The 20,944-nt window shown below is 41.8% G+C and overlaps 1 protein-coding gene across 2 annotated transcripts; it reads left to right on the top strand.

Moving 5' to 3' along the window:
• The first annotated feature begins 803 nt into the window (after positions 1-803).
• Positions 804-20,546, top strand: LOC120508513 (MARVEL domain-containing protein 3-like). 2 transcript variants are annotated; one of them, XM_039722196.1, is made up of 4 exons: positions 804-1,036; positions 2,101-2,256; positions 5,649-5,809; positions 19,383-20,546. In XM_039722196.1, exons 2-4 carry the CDS (start codon positions 2,141-2,143, stop codon positions 20,081-20,083), a joined length of 978 nt encoding a protein of 325 aa, XP_039578130.1. In that variant the 5' UTR covers positions 804-1,036; positions 2,101-2,140; the 3' UTR covers positions 20,084-20,546. The 2 variants fall into 2 exon arrangements, with proteins under 2 accessions (XP_039578130.1, XP_039578135.1); XM_039722201.1 differs by lacking the exon at positions 804-1,036 and adding an exon at positions 1,773-1,885.
• The last annotated feature ends 398 nt before the right edge of the window (positions 20,547-20,944 follow it).

Below are 20,944 nucleotides of genomic sequence, written 5' to 3'. Positions count from 1 at the left end.
GCTTTCAGCAGAGCACCAAGGAAGGAGACTGCATGCATTCAAATGGCTGCTTATCCAAAACATGGCTCTGCACCAGAGGAGAGTTTATCTGCTTACCTCCCTGTGCAACCTGTCTAGTGTTACACAGGCCATTCCCACACACCTGCCCCTGGGCACAAGTTTCACCCATTGTCTTTTACCTCCTTCCTTTCACCCCTCCCACCCCACATTCTGTGGGGCTTTCTGCCCTGAACGCTGCCAGTCAATGGGGGTGGCTTTAGAAAAACAAGGCAGCCTGTGGGGGCCTTGAATTTCAACTTTATTAACCTTCAGGATTTATATCCTCTTGCGGTTACCAAGTTCTTCCTCAGCACTGTAGGGCACAGGGACATTATTTTATCAAATTAAACAAAGCTGGGTTTGTCCTGTGCTCCCAGACACCAGCCCATCCCCACAGCCCTCAATCCTCTTCACTGAGGAGGAGGAAAGGGCAAGGGAGCTGGTGAAGGGTCTGGAGCGCACATCCCATGAGGAGTGCCTGAGGGAGCTGGGGGTGTTTAGCCTGGAGAAATGGAGGCTCAGGGGTGGCCCTATCATTCTCTACAGCTGTCTGGGAGGAGGGTGTAGCCCGGTGGGGGATGGCCTCTTCTCCCAGGGAACCAGGGACAGGACAAAAGGACACAGCCTCAGGCTGTGCCAGGTGAGGTTCGGGACATCAGGAAGAAGTTCTTCACATGAAGAGTGATTAAACATTTGAATGAGCTGCCCAGGGAGGTGGTGGCCTCGCCATCCCCGGCGGTGTTTAAGGAATGCCTCAGTGCCACGGTCTGTTTGACACGGCGGTATTGGATCACAGACTGGGCTTGATGATCCCAGAGACCTTTAGTTCATTTCCAACCGAACTGACTGCGGGATTTTGTAACTCCGCTCACCTTTCCCGGGTGCCGGGCGGGCAGGGCCCTGCCGGGCAGGGCAGGCGGGAGGCGGCCGGGCCGGGAGGGCGGTGCCGGCGCGCCGGGAGCTGCTGGGGGACGGGACGGAGCCGGCGCTCCCTCAGGTGAGGCCCCGGGGCCGGGGGGAAGCGAAGGTGCCCGGCGGGAGGTGCCCGGCGTGTCCCGGTGTCCCGGTGCCCGGTGTGTCCCGGTGTCCCGGGGCAGCGCCCACGCCGGGGCCACCCCCGGGGGTCTCGGGGCGCTGTGGCGGCGGCAGCAGGGACCTTTCCCTGCGGAATGGCTCCTGCCCTCGGGGGAAGGCGCTGTCTCTTTCCCTCTTAGATGTAAACAAAAATGAATGTATTCCTTTATGTTATGTTTTTGTATGTTTTCATTTATTTACTTTGTAACACCCAAAGGTGATGGAGGAAGGTTATCAGGCCTTGATGAGTGCAAATTAAACCGACTGCAGGGATGTTGAAGGGCTGTGATGAAGGCAAATGAGTCTAAAGATTGCTCAGGTGTTTGAAGTCTGTTTCCCTATTTTACAGGTTTGGGTTTAATCGTATCGCACTTGAAAAGATAAAGACACTTTCAGCAAATAACAAACTGGTGTGTTTAATATGGAATTATCAGGGTATAGCTTCTTGCCAGCTTACTTTCAGCCCAGCACAGCTTTGCCTGTACCTAATGTTTATGTAAATCGTAGGCAACGTTTGGTAGTGACTCTGCTTACACCCACGGGTGCCCTCCTCTTAGAAACTCCCAGGACAAAGGTCACAGCCTGCTCTTCCAGACTTCCCTGTGCCAGTGGCAGCTGTGTGCACGCTCCTGCAGTGCACTGGCACTTGCTGGGCTTAAAACATTGCAGAAGACAAGATTCAGTTCCTGGTGGACAAGATTCCTTGCACTGGCAGCAAAGGCAGGAGAATCAGAGCAGACCTAGTAAATAATCGAAGTGCAGTAAATGTCAGGTACAGAAACATTGCACTTACTTGATGAAAAGGAAATGGTAAGAAAAATTTCTTGCTTTAATGAAGTTACTTTGTAGTTTAAAGGGTTTTACTTCCGTCACTTCTTGAAGAAGTCTGTACTGATTTTGAATAGCATTTAATGGAAGTGAGTGCTGGTCAATGAATAACTTTTAAGTGGAGCAATAAAATGAACCGGTTTTATTTTTCTGGCTCAGGAAGTTATTTTAGAAGGAGAGAATACATCTGAGAAACAAGATGTCTCATGCTGGGAGTCGATACCAAGATAAGCAGCACTGGCACCATGAGAACCATAGATCTGATAGATACAAGGAAGACAGAAGAGCAAGAAAACCATACCCATACAATGCAAGGTACGTCTTTATCTCCTCAGAGAAATAGATCACAGCAGGTCTATAATGTCTGTCTTCTCTCTGCTTTTAAGTAGGCTTAATTTACAACAGTAAAGAAAGCTTTTACTCAGCTGTGAAAGCATGGGCATACTGCATTTGGAAGAGAGCTATTTTACACTTAGAAATGTAAACCTTTTTTCTTTGTTTTGAGCTGGAGACAGGACAGAAAGCTAGGCTGTGTAACACAGGCTGATATGTGAATTTCCTGGGATGATCTGAATCAGGTTGGGTGACAAGTAGGTGAAATGTGGCTATGAGTCTTAGTACAGTTCCTGAAGACAGTGGTCAGCAGGTGATGGCAAGCTGTGGCTTGCCAAATATGCACTGCTTAAATAAGAATGTTACATGTCTGAGACAAGCACAGGGACTTTGTGAGCTCTCAAGTTGCTGTGAGCATGTTCCTGTTAATCTGAAATAAAATTACTTTCAGTAGTCGCTGTCAATAGATGAGTGCTTGTTGAAGTGTCTAAGGCTGTTGGCAGCACTTGAGAGTGGGTCAGCCCCTACCACCACAATGAGCAGATCAACTAATGGGTTTCCAGTGCCAAATAAACTCTTAGGATATTGCACTTCTCCTTCCAGCCTGGCCTGGCTGCAGCACGCTAGATGTGAGCTTAGGCTGTTTGCCTTTTAGGTCATGCCAGTGCGTGGCTGCACTGTAGGAGAGAGGTCTGTAGATCTAAACACCACTGGCAAACTGGCCATGGCAGCAGAGTGTTCATCTCTGCCATTTAGTCTCTGGGGACATGATTGTAGGGGAATTTAAGAAAACAGGGAGAGGAGATAAATATAATGGAAAAGCTGAAAAGCTTTTTAATTGAAAAGCTGAAATACTGAAGTACTCCCTGATAATATGCATTTTAGTAAGGAAAACAGGATGACAGTGAAAGGAGCAGAGAAGAGCACTGGGTGGACTACAAGTAATACTTATGGCTAAGTATAAAACACTTGGATAGTGCTAAAACTATTGCATCGTGAAAGTAGCTAATGATTTTTTTTCTGTCTCTCTTAAACTATGAAAAATTGAAGAAAAATCGGAACAAAGACCAGCCTAAGAATCATCCTCAGAGGCTGAATGCCTGTCCTTAGCAAAAGCAGAGATTGGCAGGCAATATAGTTAAATTATTTTGAACTCATTAGAAGTGAGACCAGCTAATGCCAGTAACATGTTAATAGCACAGTGGAGAGAAAAAGAAAAAAAACCCAAAAAGGTTGGAGGTTTGATGTGGGCTTTTTTTTTCTTTCATGTGTAGCATAATATAAGCAATGTGTGAAAGGCTAGCAATAAATTAAACCACCACTTTTTAATAAAGCACTTCTCTGGATTTCTTGGTTTTGTGTTAGTTTTATATGTTTGGACTCGTAGATCGAAAATTGATGGATGGGCTGTAAAGGTTCACAGACATCCCTGTATCCACCAGGGATTAGAGGAAGGGAAGCTGCAGTTGCAAATCTGTAACAGCCACGAAGATAATTCTTAGAGTCAAGTCAAGCATCTGGGGGCCATCAGACCCCACTAAAACTGATTGAAAAACTTTTCTGTCAGTTGTTTTGAAGGAGTTTGGCTTAACCTAACAGCATTTCCTCTGCTTGGTTCTCATGGAGTTCTCATGGGTTTTGGTGAAAACTTTGGCTGATTGATCAGAAGACCACCAGACCCTGTAATGAAATACATGGGAAGAATTTAGTTGTACTTTGGGTGCCTAATACTTTAATCCCTGATGAACCAGACTTTCTAGCCAGAGTGTTTCTCTTTCCAAATGCATTTCTGTCTGAAACTCCTACAGCAACCTTCCTCCCAGAGCAGAGGAGAATTACCTAGAATGGTAAAATCCTCAAGGAAAGCAGCAGCAAACGTGGCCAGAACAGGCCATATTGAGGAAAAAAGGCATTTAAAAAAAGGATTTTTTTTTTTTCCCTAAATGTACTCTGCTGCTGAACATTGGTGGTGGGGGGGAGGTTTGGTTTGATTTTTTGTCTTGTTTTGTTTTCTGGCAAGTAACAGGAAACAATAGAGAGAAGCAGCTGCATCAGAAGTACCAAAGGGATTGCTTTCAAGTTACTGGAAGTCTTATAAATCACACAGCTTATTTAATTTATGTGACACAGCTGCACAGGATGCTTTGGTAGTTGCACAAGACACAGGACAGAGGTCAGAAAAATCAGAAATGTTTCAGCCAAATAGAGCTGTTGGCAGCTAAACATGGAAACGTTAGCATTGGTCTTGTTATTGAATGTCTTAATTAAAATGTAAAAACTACAAAGAACATGATTTAATGTGGATGAACGAGATTACATTGAGTCTGGAATTGGATGAAGATAAACCTTTGTGAAGTGCAGTGATACTAGGAAACAAAACTACAGTTGAAAATGCTGATCTGTGGATAAGAAATTCAAGATAAAAAAGGAATACAAAGAAGACTTTTAAAAATAATAATGCTGAATGAGACTTAAAATACCCTTTAATAACAAATTCATCCAGCTATACCTTGAAAAAGGCCAGCTCCAATTCTTCTTCCAATGAGGGAGAAAATTTCTGTTAGACCACACAAAAAATGTGCAGCCAATGTTTCTTTTAACCTGAGTGTTTGCTCAGTTTAAAGGGAAAATTGCACTTTCCTTATAAAATAACCAAAATCTCACCAACTTAAAAAATCATCAGGCTTCAGATATGGAGCTGTATGTCATTGCAGAAAACTGGACCATTTTATCAATGAAGAGACTAATTGGAGACAGGAGAAATGGATCTTTTTGGGGAGGAGGGTTGAATTTAGATTCTTCTTCAAATATCTTCAAGGACCTCCAAAATTTGAATAGGCTATTTTTTCCCTAGTTTAAAATCTTTGTCTGTTTATTTTAATGGCTTTTATTTTTTTTAAAGACATCTTTGTGAGAGACACTAGTTGGAAGTACAAAGACCCATTAAATAGTTGTGCTACTTTGCACGTTTATTATGCCAAAATCTCTCTCATTTCTATTATGTGACCTGCTGTGGACTAGCTAAATTGTTTGGTTTTCATGAAAAAGCTGTTATTTCCTCTTTCTACCTTTTGCCAGTAAGCTAAACAGTTCAGCCAGCCTACCCAGTGAGTACACTATTTTTCAAAATGAGGACCATTGAATGCAAATATCCTTGTGAACATGGATTTATGCAAGTTTTTGGGATATTTGCTTTCAAAACAGGCAAGCAAAAAAGGCCAGATGCCTGTGAAGCAAGCTAGTTGCTTCCACTAAGAGGAGCATCTGATAATTTCTCATGTTCTAATGTTTGGGAGGACATTAGAACATTCATTTCTCACGTTCAGGAGAGACTGTGACCTATGTATAACCATCAGTTGTTTACTCCATTGTAGAGACATCCGAGGTGGCCAGCACTCAAGGACTTCTCTTGTTTGCTCAGACCCTTACTCTAAAACCTCAGGAGCAGCACCGGAGTATTTTGGCCCACCACCAGAATTTTATCCTCCCAAGGAAAGTTTCTCAATGAAGTGTTCAAAGGTATGCACAACAAGAGGTATGTGAGACTCTTATTGCCTGCCATCTACCCCTCTCCTTCCAAAGACTTCTCTTGGATTTGGTTTCTGTGTTTAGAAACACAACAAAGTACAGCTAGAGGAATATTAAAACCAAGGAAAACAAATGGGAAAAAAAAACCCTACCACAAAAAAGACCACAAGGACTGAGAGAGTTAATGAATTGTGTGACTGAGGGTTATGCCATTTTAGACATCTAAAGGCAATATTTGTACAGATATTTAGATACTTGAAAATACATCTCTGGAATGTGCATCCAGAGCACCAGAGAAGATCATGTGTGTAATCAGCCAATCTGTACAACAAGAGTTAGCCTTTGGGATTTTAGGAATAAAATAGACATTTGCATCTGTGAGCTGTTTAGAGATGGCTGTTAAAGGTTTGATGCTAGTTTGTTTCCCAAACATTCTTCTCACTTTTTATCAATTCTGGATTTTCTGCAGTTATCACTCATACATCTTTATAAAGCATCATTGCAGGAGACAATTTTTTCTTCTGGACATGATTCCAATAACACAGTTTTGGAGGAATAACTTGGGTTTTTCCTAGGAAGAAAGCAACTGTATCAAGGACAGAAATGAATCTTAATGTGGGAGGAAATCAGCCTTAGTAAACTCATTCCTGTAAACTGAAAAAAAGAAGTTGTTAAAATATTCATTACCCCTTGAAAGTTTTTGCTCTTTCAGGGCACTGCTCATTCTCACCTTGTCTGTAGGAAAGCTCCACTGCAGTTTGAGTTGAACTTGCAGCTAGGTGCAAAGTCTTTGGCTGATGTCTATAAATAGACTTTCAGTGTCCTCCAGTAGAGAGAAAAGGAGGAGATTAACTGTTGGAAGTAAATTAAAGCACATAATGTTAGATTATTTCTTTACCCCATGTAGGAAAGTTAAGTAGCACAATCAATTTAATATTTCTCTGTATGTGAATATGTGAACAATTTTAAGAGTGAGATGAACTATTTTGTCTTAAAAATATGTTCTGTGTATTAGTATGCAGTTTGTTTTTCATCTTCAGATATAACTTTAACCATTAGTAAGGTTTCAATGACATGGAGCCATGCTGATATTTTATCCATGATAAAATTGTATCATCAGTTTCTTCTTTAAACATACTGAATTATTTTAACTTGTCCGAAAAGCTGCACAAAACTCCATGCCCTATTTCATCAGAGCTTTAGGAAAATGGAGTGGCAAGTTAGTTTTAGTTTTCAGTTTTACTGGTTGCTTGGACTTATGGATAGCTTAATGTGAATATCTAGGGTTTTTTTCCCCTGAATTTAATTTTCATTATTTCAGTGCATTAAACATCATTAAGATTTTTAAAATGTCCTAGTTTTGGAACATCAGTTGACAATGATGATTTTACTCCCACCCCTCCCTCAGGTATTGCTCAGTGTTTTCCAAAAATTTCATGTCTGAGCTTGCAGTGGGGGAAGGGAAAGAGATCATGCAGAAAATAAACCCTTTTATTAGCAACCTTATTTCAAAAAATGAAAATATATTGAAAGTTGATGAGATTATGAGAATGTTACTACCTGTTCAGTTTTTGGAAGTACCAAGATTTAGCAGATTTTAGCAGAATTGTTTTGCAGAATTCTGTATTCCCTGCAGTTTTGGCAGATGCTGTAAATGAACTATATGAATTGTTTACTAAGAAGTCAGTACATGGGAGCTGCAACATTTTAGAGGATGAAAAGTTCCTGTAAATACTTATTAACCATCTCCTTCTTTTGCCAGTGATTTATCAGCACTCTGGTGAAATTCCCCCTTCCCAATCACCATAATTTTAAAATAAACTAGACTCAAACAAGGCTGGGAAATCAAGTGATGAAGCACAATCTTTTCCAAAGCAACAACTGAAATGTGAACCTCAGTTTCTGACTGTCCACTAAGTAGTTGAACTTTGGGGCTTTTATCTTTTGCCTAGCACACCTAGGTTATGTTCTTTTTGCATTTTGAGCAGTTTAGCAAACTGCTAAAGCAGTTTAGCAAACTAGAGAGGAATTCTATACAACCAGAGCTCTGAATAGTATTTGCTTCACCCAGATAGTTCCCCCTTCATCCATGTTTTTTACCAGCTATATCCCAAAAAAACCTAAAGCTGAATTTGAGAAATAAGCAGCTGGATTTTTTTAGGGATCCTTTAAACAGCTTAGGACACTTTAGGACCTTATTCTCCTGTCTTTGTTACTCCCCCCCTTCCCTCCCTGTTCCTTGCCCCCTTTTTTCCCCCCTACAACCATAATAGGACAAAAAACCCAGATCAAATATAGTGGAAGAAAAAACTGATACTGACCTTTTTTGCTGGTAGGAACATTTGATACCATCTAAGAAACTTCAAAACATTCTGCTCTTTTTTAATCATTTCACCTTGAAAACAGAAGGGGAAAAAAAAAAAAAGTCTGTTAAAACATTTTATGAGGGATACCTATTCAAAGCCATTCAGGTGGGATCACATGGATAGCAGTGCTGGATCATACGGGCCACTTCATCACTCTTCCTCCCAGACTTAGGAGGACCATCAAAGTTTGGACCAGTAGAAAGTAAGCTGTCTTCTGGAATAGACTTCAGACTTTGGATTGGTGGAATTTCCTGAATTGGAAAACTGCACTCACATCTGTTGTGTTTAATGCCTCTTTACAGACCTATGAAGTTTGTTTAATTTTCTGCTGAATTGCTTTTTTAAATGTTTGACCTTCACATTACCTTAAGATAAGCCATTCCAGAGTTTCACTTGAAGTACTACTGTTTCATTCCTTAAAATGTTTTAAAGAAGGTGTTTCTGATTCTGATGGTATTCTAAATATGTAGTGATAATCTCATATATTCAGCTTTTCTATGAGATTTATGGTTTTAGAGTGAAGTCTTCCCTTTTTCCCTGTGCCCCTATTGTTTCTTCACAGATTGAACAACAGCCAGTTTTGGTCAGTTTTCCAGTCTTATACCTTTTCCAGGTCTGCCACACCTTTTTGAGATAGGCTGACCAGAAATGCAGTAAAAATTCCATATAAATTCCAGAAAGAATGAGACATCTGCCAAAAGGCTCTGGTTCTGTAATCCTATTCTAATGCTTCCTACCTTTTGTGTGGTGTTTGACTATCAGTGAACACTGAGCTGATGTCTTCAAAGAAAGCTACCTGAAATGGAAATGCTTTGCTTAGAACCCATCTGTGTGCTCTGTCCACAGGGGCATCAGTTGTTTGTGGGTATTTCTGTACAATCATGAAGTGGAGGTTGCTTATTAAACACTGATTTCATTAATTTCTCATTCAAAGCTTGAGCTCTTAGCAGCCTACCAATTTTACTGTTGGCAAGCATGAAGAAATTTTTATTATTATTATTAAAGCAGATTTCACCATCTCAGTTTTCAGTCTTTTCAGTTCATTAGTCTGTGCATCCACCGTAGTATTTTGGTATGTAGTTTTGAGCTGAACATGCTTGGAACCTCCACTTTACAGGTCTTTGGGCCATATTACAGAGCAGACCCAGGTTGCACAAACTGTATTTTCTTTGGTTAAAACTAAGTGAAAGGATGAGCTGTAACTGGTAGCAGGTACTCTGCCCTTTGGAACAAACAAGTCCCAAAATGAAGTTTTTCTCTCTCCCCAGAAAATGCCTGTCCTGTAGCCCCTGTGTCTTGAACTCACCTGACTCTGCAAATCCCCTCCCACTGCACTGCCAACATGGGCATACTGGTGGCAGGCAACACAAACTAGAGATTGCTCCCTTAACTCTAGTTGCCTGAAAACTGCCTGCTTCCTTTTTATTATCCTTTAACCACTGCTAACCAGTGAAATGATTGTTTATCTCACAGGAGCTGGTGTCATTTAAGAGCACTACCTTTCTCCATATATCTGCTGATTCTTTTAAGTGACTTCCCTATAAAACTCTTGACTATTCCCTGCTATGCTGTCTTTATGTCTAGTTTCTATATGTTGGGTAATTTTACATAGCAGAGCCACACTTGTGGGCCTGCAGATTACAGATCAAAAGGCAGTAGAAACAGAAGTGTTCCACCTTCTGTTTCTACAGTAGTGAGGGAGATTGAGGGAACAGTTTATAGACCAGTGTCAAACTGCCTAGATGCACTATATAATTTCTGGGAATTTGAAATAAACTGTTCGTGATAAAGACAAACCTTTCATTAACTAAGGAACTGCTGCTTGCAATAGCCATTTCTTACTGCTTACACACAATATATTACATATGCCATTTAAAGCAGCACATGTTAAAAACAACGAGAGTTTTTTGACCTGGGGATTCTTAAGGCTGAAGTTCTGTCGGAAAGAAGCATTCAATTTGCTTTTCACAGTGCAGGTAAAATTTCTGTCGTTCTCTATTCTATGTGGAAAACCTAAATTAGTTATCATTTTTTCTTTCAATTAACCCCCCTAGATATATATAAAATATAACCAGATTCAGTGCTTTTGTTTAGCAGATGGAATGAAAAAAGTGTTCAAGGCTGGCTGCCATCCTTTACCTCAGTGAGAGGAAAATGTCAGTTGAACCCAAGAGTGAATTGCTGATGATAAATTGGTCTCAGATATTTGGTCTTGACCTTCAAAACTTTTTATTTTCTTTTTATTATGTATATTGGTGTGAAAGAGGTGGAGCAATGCAATTCTTGGATAATGCCTCCTGTAGTTTTGCTTAAACAGCAAAGGTAAACTTAAGTTTCTGCCATCTTTGGTCAGTATGTGACTCAGAAAATTGCTTGTGCTTTTGCCTTCTATAGAATTATACTGTGCTGGTCATGATTCCTGAGCAAATTACTGGTTTTTTCCTTTTTTTTTTTTAATTTTTTTGATCCATTTGGCCTTTAAGGGAGACAACACTGAAAAGGTTACGAAACAGTTTGTGAAGGAGCAAGTATAATTGAATCCCTGTTCTTTGCTGCTATGAATACAGCTTTGCTTCTTGAATAGTGTTAGATTTCTTAAGCATATTGTAGGCACTTCCAAACAATCATGCCTTTAGCCTACATTCTAACATCTACAATTGTTAAAACCTTCAGACCAATTTCCTCTCAGAAAAAGACAGCATTATGGTTTGTAACAACATGAAAAGTCTCCAATTTCAAACATAGCCAGGAGGAAATATCAAACTGAATTTATTTGGAGGAGGAAATAGAATTAGGGAGTAACAATGACTTTCTCCAGGATACATTCATGCACTAACAAGCCAGCATTAATTCAAATGTAAACATCTATAAGCTTTTGTTTTTACAAAACACAGTCAATTTTTTCCCCTGTAGCTAGGCATGATGGGAAATACTCATAGACAAGAAAAAAATACTGAGATGAAAAGTTAGCCAAGACACAGGGTTCACACTAATAGAAACTCGCTTTGAGTTATGCCATTGTTCTCAGCCATAATGCTGCTGTTGTTTCTTTGCTGTGTTATGTTGTGATACTGTTCCTCTTGGAGTCAGACAGGGGAAAGGGAGCAGGAGGGGAAAAACATTTTGTGGAGGACTTGTATCCCTTTTAGTGCTGTGGAGATGTTGGGGGAGAACAGTGGTCTGCAAGAGGCATTGGACTGAAGTAAAAAAATCTCCTGTAGCTTTAGGTATGCACATTTAAAAACACTGAAGGGTCATTAAATGTGCATAGTGCAGGTAACTCTGTGTGTGAAAACAAGCATTTGATAAGTACATTCAGCAGCATGTTGCATCTTTTTGGCAATATAAGACACCTACATTCCTGTGGGGGCACCCAACAGGATTAGAAACTGTTGTGTTTTGTAGTCACCATCTTCACATTTCGCCCCCACAGTGTGCTGTGCTTAGTTCCTTTAAATGGTGCCAAAGCTGCTGCACACTGTTCCTGTGGCAGTTAATTTCCATGTGTTTCTGCCTAAGATGGGAGCACTAGGGTCCCCTATAGTCTCATTGTAATTAGACAGCCTCCCCTTCTATCTTTTACAAAGTATATTTTAAATACAGCATGACTAACAGGCTGGAGTTGCCATAAAGTTTTTTAATCTTGTAATTGTGAAGACAGATGATATTAATAGTGGGAATTGGATGGAGCTGTGCAGATTAAAATAATCCCAGTTATTCAAAATGCTTAATTAAAGTAGCAGAGTAAGAAGATACAGCAGCAGAGCTGCAGGTAACTTTCCTTCCTGTTCTGATGTTCAAGTATTTCATTTGGAGCTCAGTCCTCTTTACTATGAAATACAAACAGCCTTGAGCAGTTGGCTCTGTAAAAACACTCAGGGGAGCTACACTACTTGCAGATGCCAAATCCTACCTTTAGCAAACTGTTGCCTTGCCAACACACGGGACTTCACTCTGCCCACATTTTCATATGAAATTATTTTCATCTACCTTTTGGCATTGTGCTAACGTGTACATGATTGTTTTTAGAGAAGGGAGAGCTGCAACTGAGAAGACTCACTAAAGTTGGCAGGGGAAGGTACTGGCAAAGTTGAGGTGTGTGTTAGACTCCAGTCCATGTTTCCCATACTGGCAAATCTTATGTTTGCTCGCTGCTATTACAGAAGAAGAGTTACACCATCTTTCCTGTGAGAGAACCAGGTTTGTCTTCCCTACATCTGACCCAAATTATGGGAACAAAGGGAAACTCTTCTCTTTTAGAAGTGGCTCACAAAGCCAATTGATACAGCAGACAGACTATCTATTGAATGTAGCTCTATTTCTTGAGCAAGTGATCCTAGCTCTCTTAAAGGAGAAAAATCCACCCTGATAGGAATGTTGCTCACCAAGTGTGACAACGTACAATTAGTAAAGTGAATGAGAAGCTTGGGTTCACAGGTGCCTCCAACCCGACCCACCTTCAGCCAGACTATGATTACTTAAAGAGCAATAACACCCCAATCTTTGTACTTTATAAAGGTGGCTCAGTTTCAGTTCAAAAGGAAGGAGTGGCCATGGAAAGTTGGCTTACGGAACAAGAACGGTTCATTGTTTTCTGAACTCCTTTTAAAAAAAACTCCTGCAAGCTGGTTTCAATACCAAGACACTTGTTTACTACTTGAAAGAACTATTGGTACGTTAAGAAAAAAAGGATAAAAAAGGCCATTTCCTGAAACGTAGAATGCGAGGTGACCATACAGAGACCTACCAATGTTACAAATAGGATACAGCCTTTTACAGTTGTTATGTTTAAGCAGTACTGTCAAATACAACAGTTTAATGCAAGATCTTTTGCTTCCCACCCTCTCCAAAATTAGGAAAGATGACTCATGCTCAATTAGCAGGAGAGAAATCAAGAACATTCTAGAAGTGATCTTTAAAGAACTACTGGGTACAAGTAAACCATAGCTTTTGTTCCCAGGCAAGGGCTGGGTTGTACTGAAACTGTCTTACAGTGGTGGGAAAATATGGGGATAAAGGATGATGCAGTAATTCTACAATTTAAGTCCACCCTTTCCTGTGAAAATTGGACAGCACTTTTTAGAGGATGGGAAGTTATTAAGCAGAAAGAATAGAGCAGGTGGGATAGTTGTTCTTTAAGGGAAGAGGATACACAGAAAAAACAGGATAATACATTTGGATCTGAGCACTCTGTGAATGCAAGACTTCTCTGAGTCATTAAAACCAAGGCTGGTCATCCTTTGAGATTTCCTAACAGAGTGATTATCTTGACTAAAGAGAGACAAATTATTAAAAGGTAATAATAAAGTGTTTTTTTTCTAGAGCACATAAATCTTTTTATTTTCCCAGTTTTAAACTATTTTTTCAGTGATTTCCAGTAAGATGGATATCTCAAATGAGCATAAATGTGTTGGGCACATCCATGCAATTTAAATGCAGTTGGCTCTGAGTTTGTGCATCCCTTGGGTCCTCTGAAAAGCCAAGATTTTCTTGGTGTTACATTGCCTAATTCTTGTGTTTTAGGGTTGGGTTGTTTTTTTTTTCTGTCTTTGATTTTAGCATGACTAAGTGAAAGCTAAGTCCCACCACTGGCTGAAGAACACAGAGACCTTCAAAAATAATAATGTTGTGGGGGCTTGGGGGGCATTTCTTTGTTTATGAAAAAGCTGTGCATTGCCCTTATTTTGCTTACTGAAGCTGGTTGAATTCTTGTGACTGGTTTCAGTAAGATCTTGCTTTCTAAATAAAGGAAATAACACTGTTAGAAAGGTATTAAAACATCTTTGCATCCAGATTCTATATTTTTGATCTCTTGCAACTGTTGTCTTCATTTCTTTTCCCTTGTTCAGTTTTCCTCCTCTATTTTGGTTTCTCTCAATTTCTGTCACATTTTGTCCCCTTCCAAAAGCAGAGCCAAACCCTGCTTTACTTTGAAATTTGCCCCCCTTCTCCTTATCTTTTTCCTCATGCTACTGACTCAGTTTAGCAGAGAGGTGACCCAAGCTGCATTGAGCTGTGCCTTCAGTCTCTGGGGAATGCCAAACCTGTGCTGGCAAGAGACGTTCTCCATTTGAGATCCTTTTCAGGACTGACTGCTGCTGTTGTAAGTCACTGTATATGTTCAAAATACTTGTCTTCTCATTTTTGAGGGGTAAAAAAATAAATAAGAAGAAAGACCTCTAAAAAGCAGAAAGCTACCCAAATGGGGGTGTGGAGGAAAGGAAACAAAATACAACTTGCAGTGAAAAAGGCTTGGAGAAAGATTTTTCATGTGTGTTGTAGCTTCTGACTCCTCTCTTCCCTTCTCCTGTAGCGACCCCTAATGGGATGTGACATGGGTACCACTAACCTGTCTGTCACCAGCCCTGCCACTGGGACCCAGGTGTCCAAGGGTGGCAGCCACATTACTCCTGGGGCTAGGCTGCCCCTGGGTCCTGCTGGTCCCAGTGGTATGTGGTCTGCAAAGGAAGCAGAGGGAGAAAGCAAGCCAAAATGGAGAATGGTAGACATAGAATATTCTGGAAGTACACAGTGATGTTCACTGAAGAGGAGCAAATGAGACAAAAAAAGACAGGAGGAGGAGTCCATGTCTGGGTCCTGCTGGTCCCAGTGGTATGTGGTCTGCAAAGGAAGCAGAGGGAGAAGGCAAGCCAAAATGGAGAATGGTAGACATAGAATATTCTGGAAGTGGTGTTCATTGAAGAGGAGCAAATGAGACAAAAAGAGACAGGAGGAGGAGTCCATGTGCATTCAGCAGAGGAAGAAGGTGATTTCTGTCTCAGATACAGTGGAGGGAGACACTTTGAAGGCCTTTCCATTAGTATGGCCCTCACAGGGTCAGGGGAGTTCAACAGAAAAAGCCAGAACTGTCTGTCCTGCAAATTCATTTATGGCAGAAACAAAGGAACAAACAAGAATTGACCATTGTACTTTATGTAGTCATGTTACACACACCACAACCCCCACACCTGAACATCAGAGCTGTCCTGCCACAGTGCCTGGATGGAAATTCCTCTTTGCGCTTCTGACACGAGACTTGAGTGCACAGCTGAGTTGCTGGGTACCACACATCCAGCCACAGTGTGGTCTTACGAGGCAGAGCAGGTGGATTTAACAGCTCACCTCACCTGAGAAGGGGAGATTCTGGTCCTTCTCTGGTCCTGGCTGTTACTGCCCTTGCTAAACTCATGCCAGTAAACTCATGCTCATCAGATGCCGTGAGTCACCTCAAGATGCTAAAGTTGCAGAACAAAACCAGCAGCACAAAAGAAAAGAGTTAAATAGTTTCCTGCTATTTTAGTTTATTTGAACAACTCTTAGAAGGGCCTAATGTGGAGGTAAGGGAGAAAAGTAGTGACTGCCCAGCCAGGGGTGGGAGCTGTTAAATTCAGCTGCTTGTGGGTCTGTACCCTTAACCAGCCCACCTGTCAGCTTTGCTGGATGGCCAAGCTCACATTTGACAGAAGATAAAACCATTGCTCAATGGGTTGATACCATGGAAATATCCCAGCAAGGAAAATAAAGGGAAAGAAAAAGTGAATAGTACATAAATAGTACATAATACTACATAAATTGGAAGGTTCTATTATTGGTTATAGCAGGAGGTGTACTCACAGCAAAAGACAACTGCATTGAAGCAAAATTAACAAGTAGGATACATTAAAATTACTATCCACTGCAGATTTAGATTTTATGGAACTAATGAAACAGTTCTCTGGAAATATCTGGCAACACCCACTTGCAGCCCTTCTCCTCACCTTCAGTGCTGAAAAGCAGTGCACGAAAGAAGCACAGGAAAGAAATAGCAATCCAGGAGCCCTGACAGGGCTTATTTGGTAAGGAAAGGGTTAGTTCCTAAAGCCAGCTGTTGACTGTGCTGATTTTAATACAAATGAGTAACATTTTAGGTAAATCCAAAGATGTTGAACCTGAGTAAGGAAAAAATAGCCAATAGAATTCCAAGCTGTTCAGACCTTTGGTTATTTTACACTTAAATCTTGCAATGTGTTCATTGTTGCATGGGATTAGGGAATCACTGTAGAGATAAGCAACTTCCCTGTAGGAAGACCTTTTGGTTTCTGCAGGTGTAACTTCAAGATGACATGGCTAACTAGCCTGTGAAAGCAGAAATGGCAGGGCAGACTCGGAAGCATGGCTTGTAACTCAATCCTTTCCACCAGAAGCACACTGCTTGACACAGGTCACTGCTAAGATGTGTGTGACCATAGCTTGACAGAGCTAAGATTCAAAACTTACCGGTCCTTTTATTCCTTTTATTCTCAAATCTGTCTCTATCCTGTTATACTAGTAGGATTTTGTATCAGCTTGTAACTATCACTGATTAAGGCTGCAAGAGAGGCCTTTGGGGTTACTGGGTTGGAACATACTGTAAAGGCTTAATATTTCCATCAAAGCCCTGATGATTATACAAGGTCTTAGGCATTTCCACTAATTGTCTGCTACGTTCGTAAACCCAGCTGGCTGTCATCATAGACCTGTAATTCATTCTACATACTGCTTATCATTTTAAGATTGTCTGTAATACAGGAGGCTTTGTTCTTGCACTTTCTTTTAAAAAATCCAAGTTAATCCAAATTATACAAGTGATTGGTGAAGTAGTTGCTGCTGAACCTCTCTCCATTGTTTAGTCACTCTAATCAATTCTACAGCAGGCATGTGTCACAACTGTGCAGGTACATACAAAACCTGTCCAACCTGAAAGCCCTGTCTAAGGAAATTTTTCAGGCATGCCTTTAAAGCACCTACTACTGTGGTTAAAAATACAATAGACCTGCACTGACACATTTGTCTTCCCATTATCAGCTCAGCAAAGTTAAGGGGTGGCATACAGATTGTGTGTGAACACATAGAAAGTTTTGGAGCAGCATCATTGAGGATTGGGGTCAGTTATAAATGTGGGGAGGTTAGCAGCAGGCAATGACTACTTTGAGAACAGAAAATTGCCTTTTCCAAAGCTTAGCAAGGTGATGTAGAGGAAAACTTGATGCTTGGCAGGTCAGGGGGCCTCAGTACACACAGATGAAAAGGAAATTCTGAAGTCAGCAGCAGACTGATCATGAATTCCCAACTACTAAGTAGCCAAACATACTTAAAATTTATGTTTCCCTTAATCAAATGGTCTTTCCTCCATGTAGACTTGTAAGAAACTTTTTCCTGGTGGAGCATCTATGAAATCAATAGTCAGCCTTTAAAAAGGGAAGTGCCCTCCTGCATCCAACACTGTCACACTGTCTAAGGGCCCTGAGGATCTAAGTTGACTCCCTGTATTTGGAAGGTATAAAACACAACTCAACTGAGCAGACAAAAAGAAACCCCACCTGACTGAGTTCCAGTTAATGTTCTGCACAGCTACTACTCTTTCAAAATACTATGAACAATCCTAGTAAAGTGATGACTCTTTACCTATTAAAAATGACAAGTCTTTTGGCTGCATTACTGGATTGGGTACAAGAAGTTCCAAATCCTAACTCCAGGGCCAAAATTTAAATTTCTCTCTACGTTTAGCTCCACAAATACCTCCTTTGAAGTACTTGAAGCCTCCTGAAGAGATTTGGTAACCACAGTTAGTGCCCTGCTTCACAGAAATGGTTGTGCAGGAGGGTCAAAGAAAGGGCACACTGCCATGCAGAAATCAGCATCACCTCTGAAGAACACATACACAGAACTGCTCACTTGGTTCTTCTTGAACAAGGGGAAGAATTTGTCTGCTCTAACTAACACTACCTTCCTGTGCAGAGCAAGTGGCAGCAGGAAAGGAGTCATTACCTTAGCTGTCTGTGGAGGGAGTAAGAAGGGGCAGAATGGGAATATCTGATAATCCTTCATTGTGGCTGTCACTGGCTTTCTTTGGTTAGAAGCATCTGGCAACACAAGAGAGGAATTTGTTTAATTCCCTTGTGTTCCTGCTTCAGTTCTTCCTTTTCAAGCCCATACAGCCTTGACAACAACTGAGCCATTGCTCAAGAGGGAAATGCCATGTTGGATCAGCACTAGTAGCATAAAATGAAAGTCTGTGTGCAAACCACAGATCCTGCTCCACTTTAAAGACAAATATAGGACCACTGTGTCGAGCATCTTACATTCTTGGCTGTCAGACAGCAATGGAATAATAAGATTTACAATTCTGTAATTAACTTCAGAACTGGAGCAACACGCCTGACACGCTAAGGGTTTTCATTTCCCCAATAGGCAACTCTAGCTGTGCTACGCTTCAACATCCGTCATGTTTGCTAATCTTAGTCTGACCCCTAGTGAGCTGTCACAGAATAATCAGATTTATCAAATATGAGGCAGCTTCCTGAGAGGCAGCTACCACAAAAATAAGTAATTTCTCCTTTTTGGTTCTGGGTTTTGTTTGTATTTTTTCCCTTAAAGATACTTGGTTACTATTACTAGTAGCCTAACATAAGAAAAAGTGAAGAGTCAACTCAGAAGTTGTAAGGCTTTCTTCTGAAGGTCAGGGTGTGAAAGTGCATATGACCTAGTATCAAATTCACTTAATTTATTTCTGCATACAAGGTGGGTTTTGCATCCTTCCCCTCCTTCTTTTTTTTTTTTTTTTTTGGGGGGGGGGGGTTTGGTTTTTTACGCAATCAGAAACTCCAGAGTTACAAGCGATTTTTGTCTCTGAAGGAGATAAAGTGGAAGTTGCATCTGGCTAGATAGTAAGTTCAAATTAACAAATACCTTCACAGGAAAAAAAAGAAAAAAGGTGTAAGTTAAAGTAGTAAATGTGTTTTGAAGGACTGAAGTAACTTGCACAATTTTTCAAGTCGTTAGAAGCTTCTAGGTTTTTGTCAGCTTCAGCCTCAGCATTTTGTTCATACTGGATATTTCTTGCTCAGTGTGTTTATGCCAAGTAGTTACAGGCCAAAATATAATCACTGTGCGCTTGCCTTGGCAGTAACACAAGCACTGTAAAATTTTTATGGATTTTTTTTCACTGCATGAAGATCCATCTATCAAGCACACTGACAAATTAAAAAAAGTAATTTGCCCAGCCTCCAAAATGTACCCGTGAGAGTTCAGGCTTCTCTTTTTTTTTTTTCTTTCCAAGTGCTTTTCTGTAGCTGTAGCCAAGAGGATTATCTCAGTATTAGTACTCTCTGCCTATGATTTTGGTGTACTTCTGTCACCCACAGTTTGCACAAAATGTGGTTTTGACACCTATTCCCATCTTTCTGCTCCTTCCAGGCATTTTGAAGTTTGTGGAAATCACAGTTAACCTCCTGGTGCTGATTTGCGTGGGCGCTTCCCAAGCCTCCGTTGCAGGCTTCACGTCCCTCGGAGGCTTCGGCTCCTTCAACCTGAACTCGGCCTACAGCCCCTTTGAGGGCACGGAGCTGCGGGAGGTGCGGGAGCTGGACATGCAGTTCACCCAGATGAGAGCCCCTTGCGTGTACGGCGGAGTGGCCTTCAGCTTAACAGCGGCCGCGCTCACCCTCGTCTTCCTCGTCGTGGGGGCCAAACCCATCCAGCAGCTCCGGCCAGGGCTGCTGGTGGGCGAATGTGCCTTCAGCCTGCTGGCTGGCCTGGCGTACCTGGCGGCCGTGGGGCTCTACCTGCACTTCGTCAGGCAGGTGAACGCCACCGAGGTGTGCAGGCGGCGCGAGCGGCTCTACGCGCGCCGTGGCTACACCTCCATGAACTGTGACGTCCAGGGCGGCGACGCCGCCGTCGGCCTCTTCGGGGTCGTCGCTTCCTGCCTGTACTTTGCCAGCTTTGTGCTCTGCATCCTTGCTATCCGCACCGTCCGGGCCTTCCAGAGCCACGCGGCCAAGGCTCAGCACAGCCCCAAGGGCAGCGTGAGAGACAGAAGTGTCAGAAACCACCACGCCGTGCACAGGACCGCTGAAGGCTCCCACAGCGTCCAGGCTCTCGCCACGTTAGTGTGAAATCAGCTCTGGGACTGGGCCAGAGAACTGAGGCTTCAGCAGAGGATGGACGCTCGCAAACAGGCAGCCAGCCCACGGTGTATTTTCCTACAAGGCGCTGAAGTGTGTATTGAATCACCGATTGTAACCATACTGCTGCAACGTGATGGAATAAAATCGACATTGAGTGACTGTTTTAACAAGGATTTTTGCACCGGTCTCTCAAGCTGGACTCCTGCATTTAAAATGAGTTTCATTGTAATGTTTTCATCCTGCACAGAGCAAATCCAAACAGCAGTACAGGTTACAACTGCGTTGCTGCCAGACTTGAGCTAACAACCACTTCTTTCCCTCTCCCATGACATAGGGAATTGAATACACAGCTAGGATGGGCAGCTTTCAATAGATCCTGTCTCTGTTGTGTGTCCTGTTCCGTTATCCTACAGTGCTTGTAAAGCAAAGAACACCTGAGTGCTTCTCTGAATCCTGTCCGAAGTTACACTTGTAACCTTTTTTGCCTGGGCTAGCGAAGCATTTTATCTTTTGAGTCACGGGGATTTACACATGCCGATCATGTGCTCCCTGAGGAATGCTGCTGGGGGAGCTAGCTGCAATGTCAAAGGCAGCATTCAGGGTTCTTATGCAGTTTCCTACTACATTTTCCCATCTCAGTGAGCACAGATCAGAACCTGAGAGACAGCACACTGGTCAGGTATCAGCTTAGTAAAGATACCATTTGTTTCTGTAAGCACCTAAACGAGGTTTGGCTTGCTGACTCCACAGGCAGTGGTGGGCAGAGCCTGAATCGGGAACATGCTGCCTGTCCTGGGAATGCTGTACCAGTGACAGAAAGTACATGTATCCTTCCAATATCTAAATAGG

Source organism: Passer montanus, unplaced genomic scaffold (genome assembly GCF_014805655.1).
Source record: "Passer montanus isolate IOZ18808 unplaced genomic scaffold, ASM1480565v1 scaffold107, whole genome shotgun sequence".
Classification (NCBI taxonomy): Eukaryota; Metazoa; Chordata; class Aves; order Passeriformes; family Passeridae; genus Passer; species Passer montanus.
Note: the sequence above shows the minus strand (reverse complement) of the source record. Positions and strands in the feature narration are given on the sequence as shown.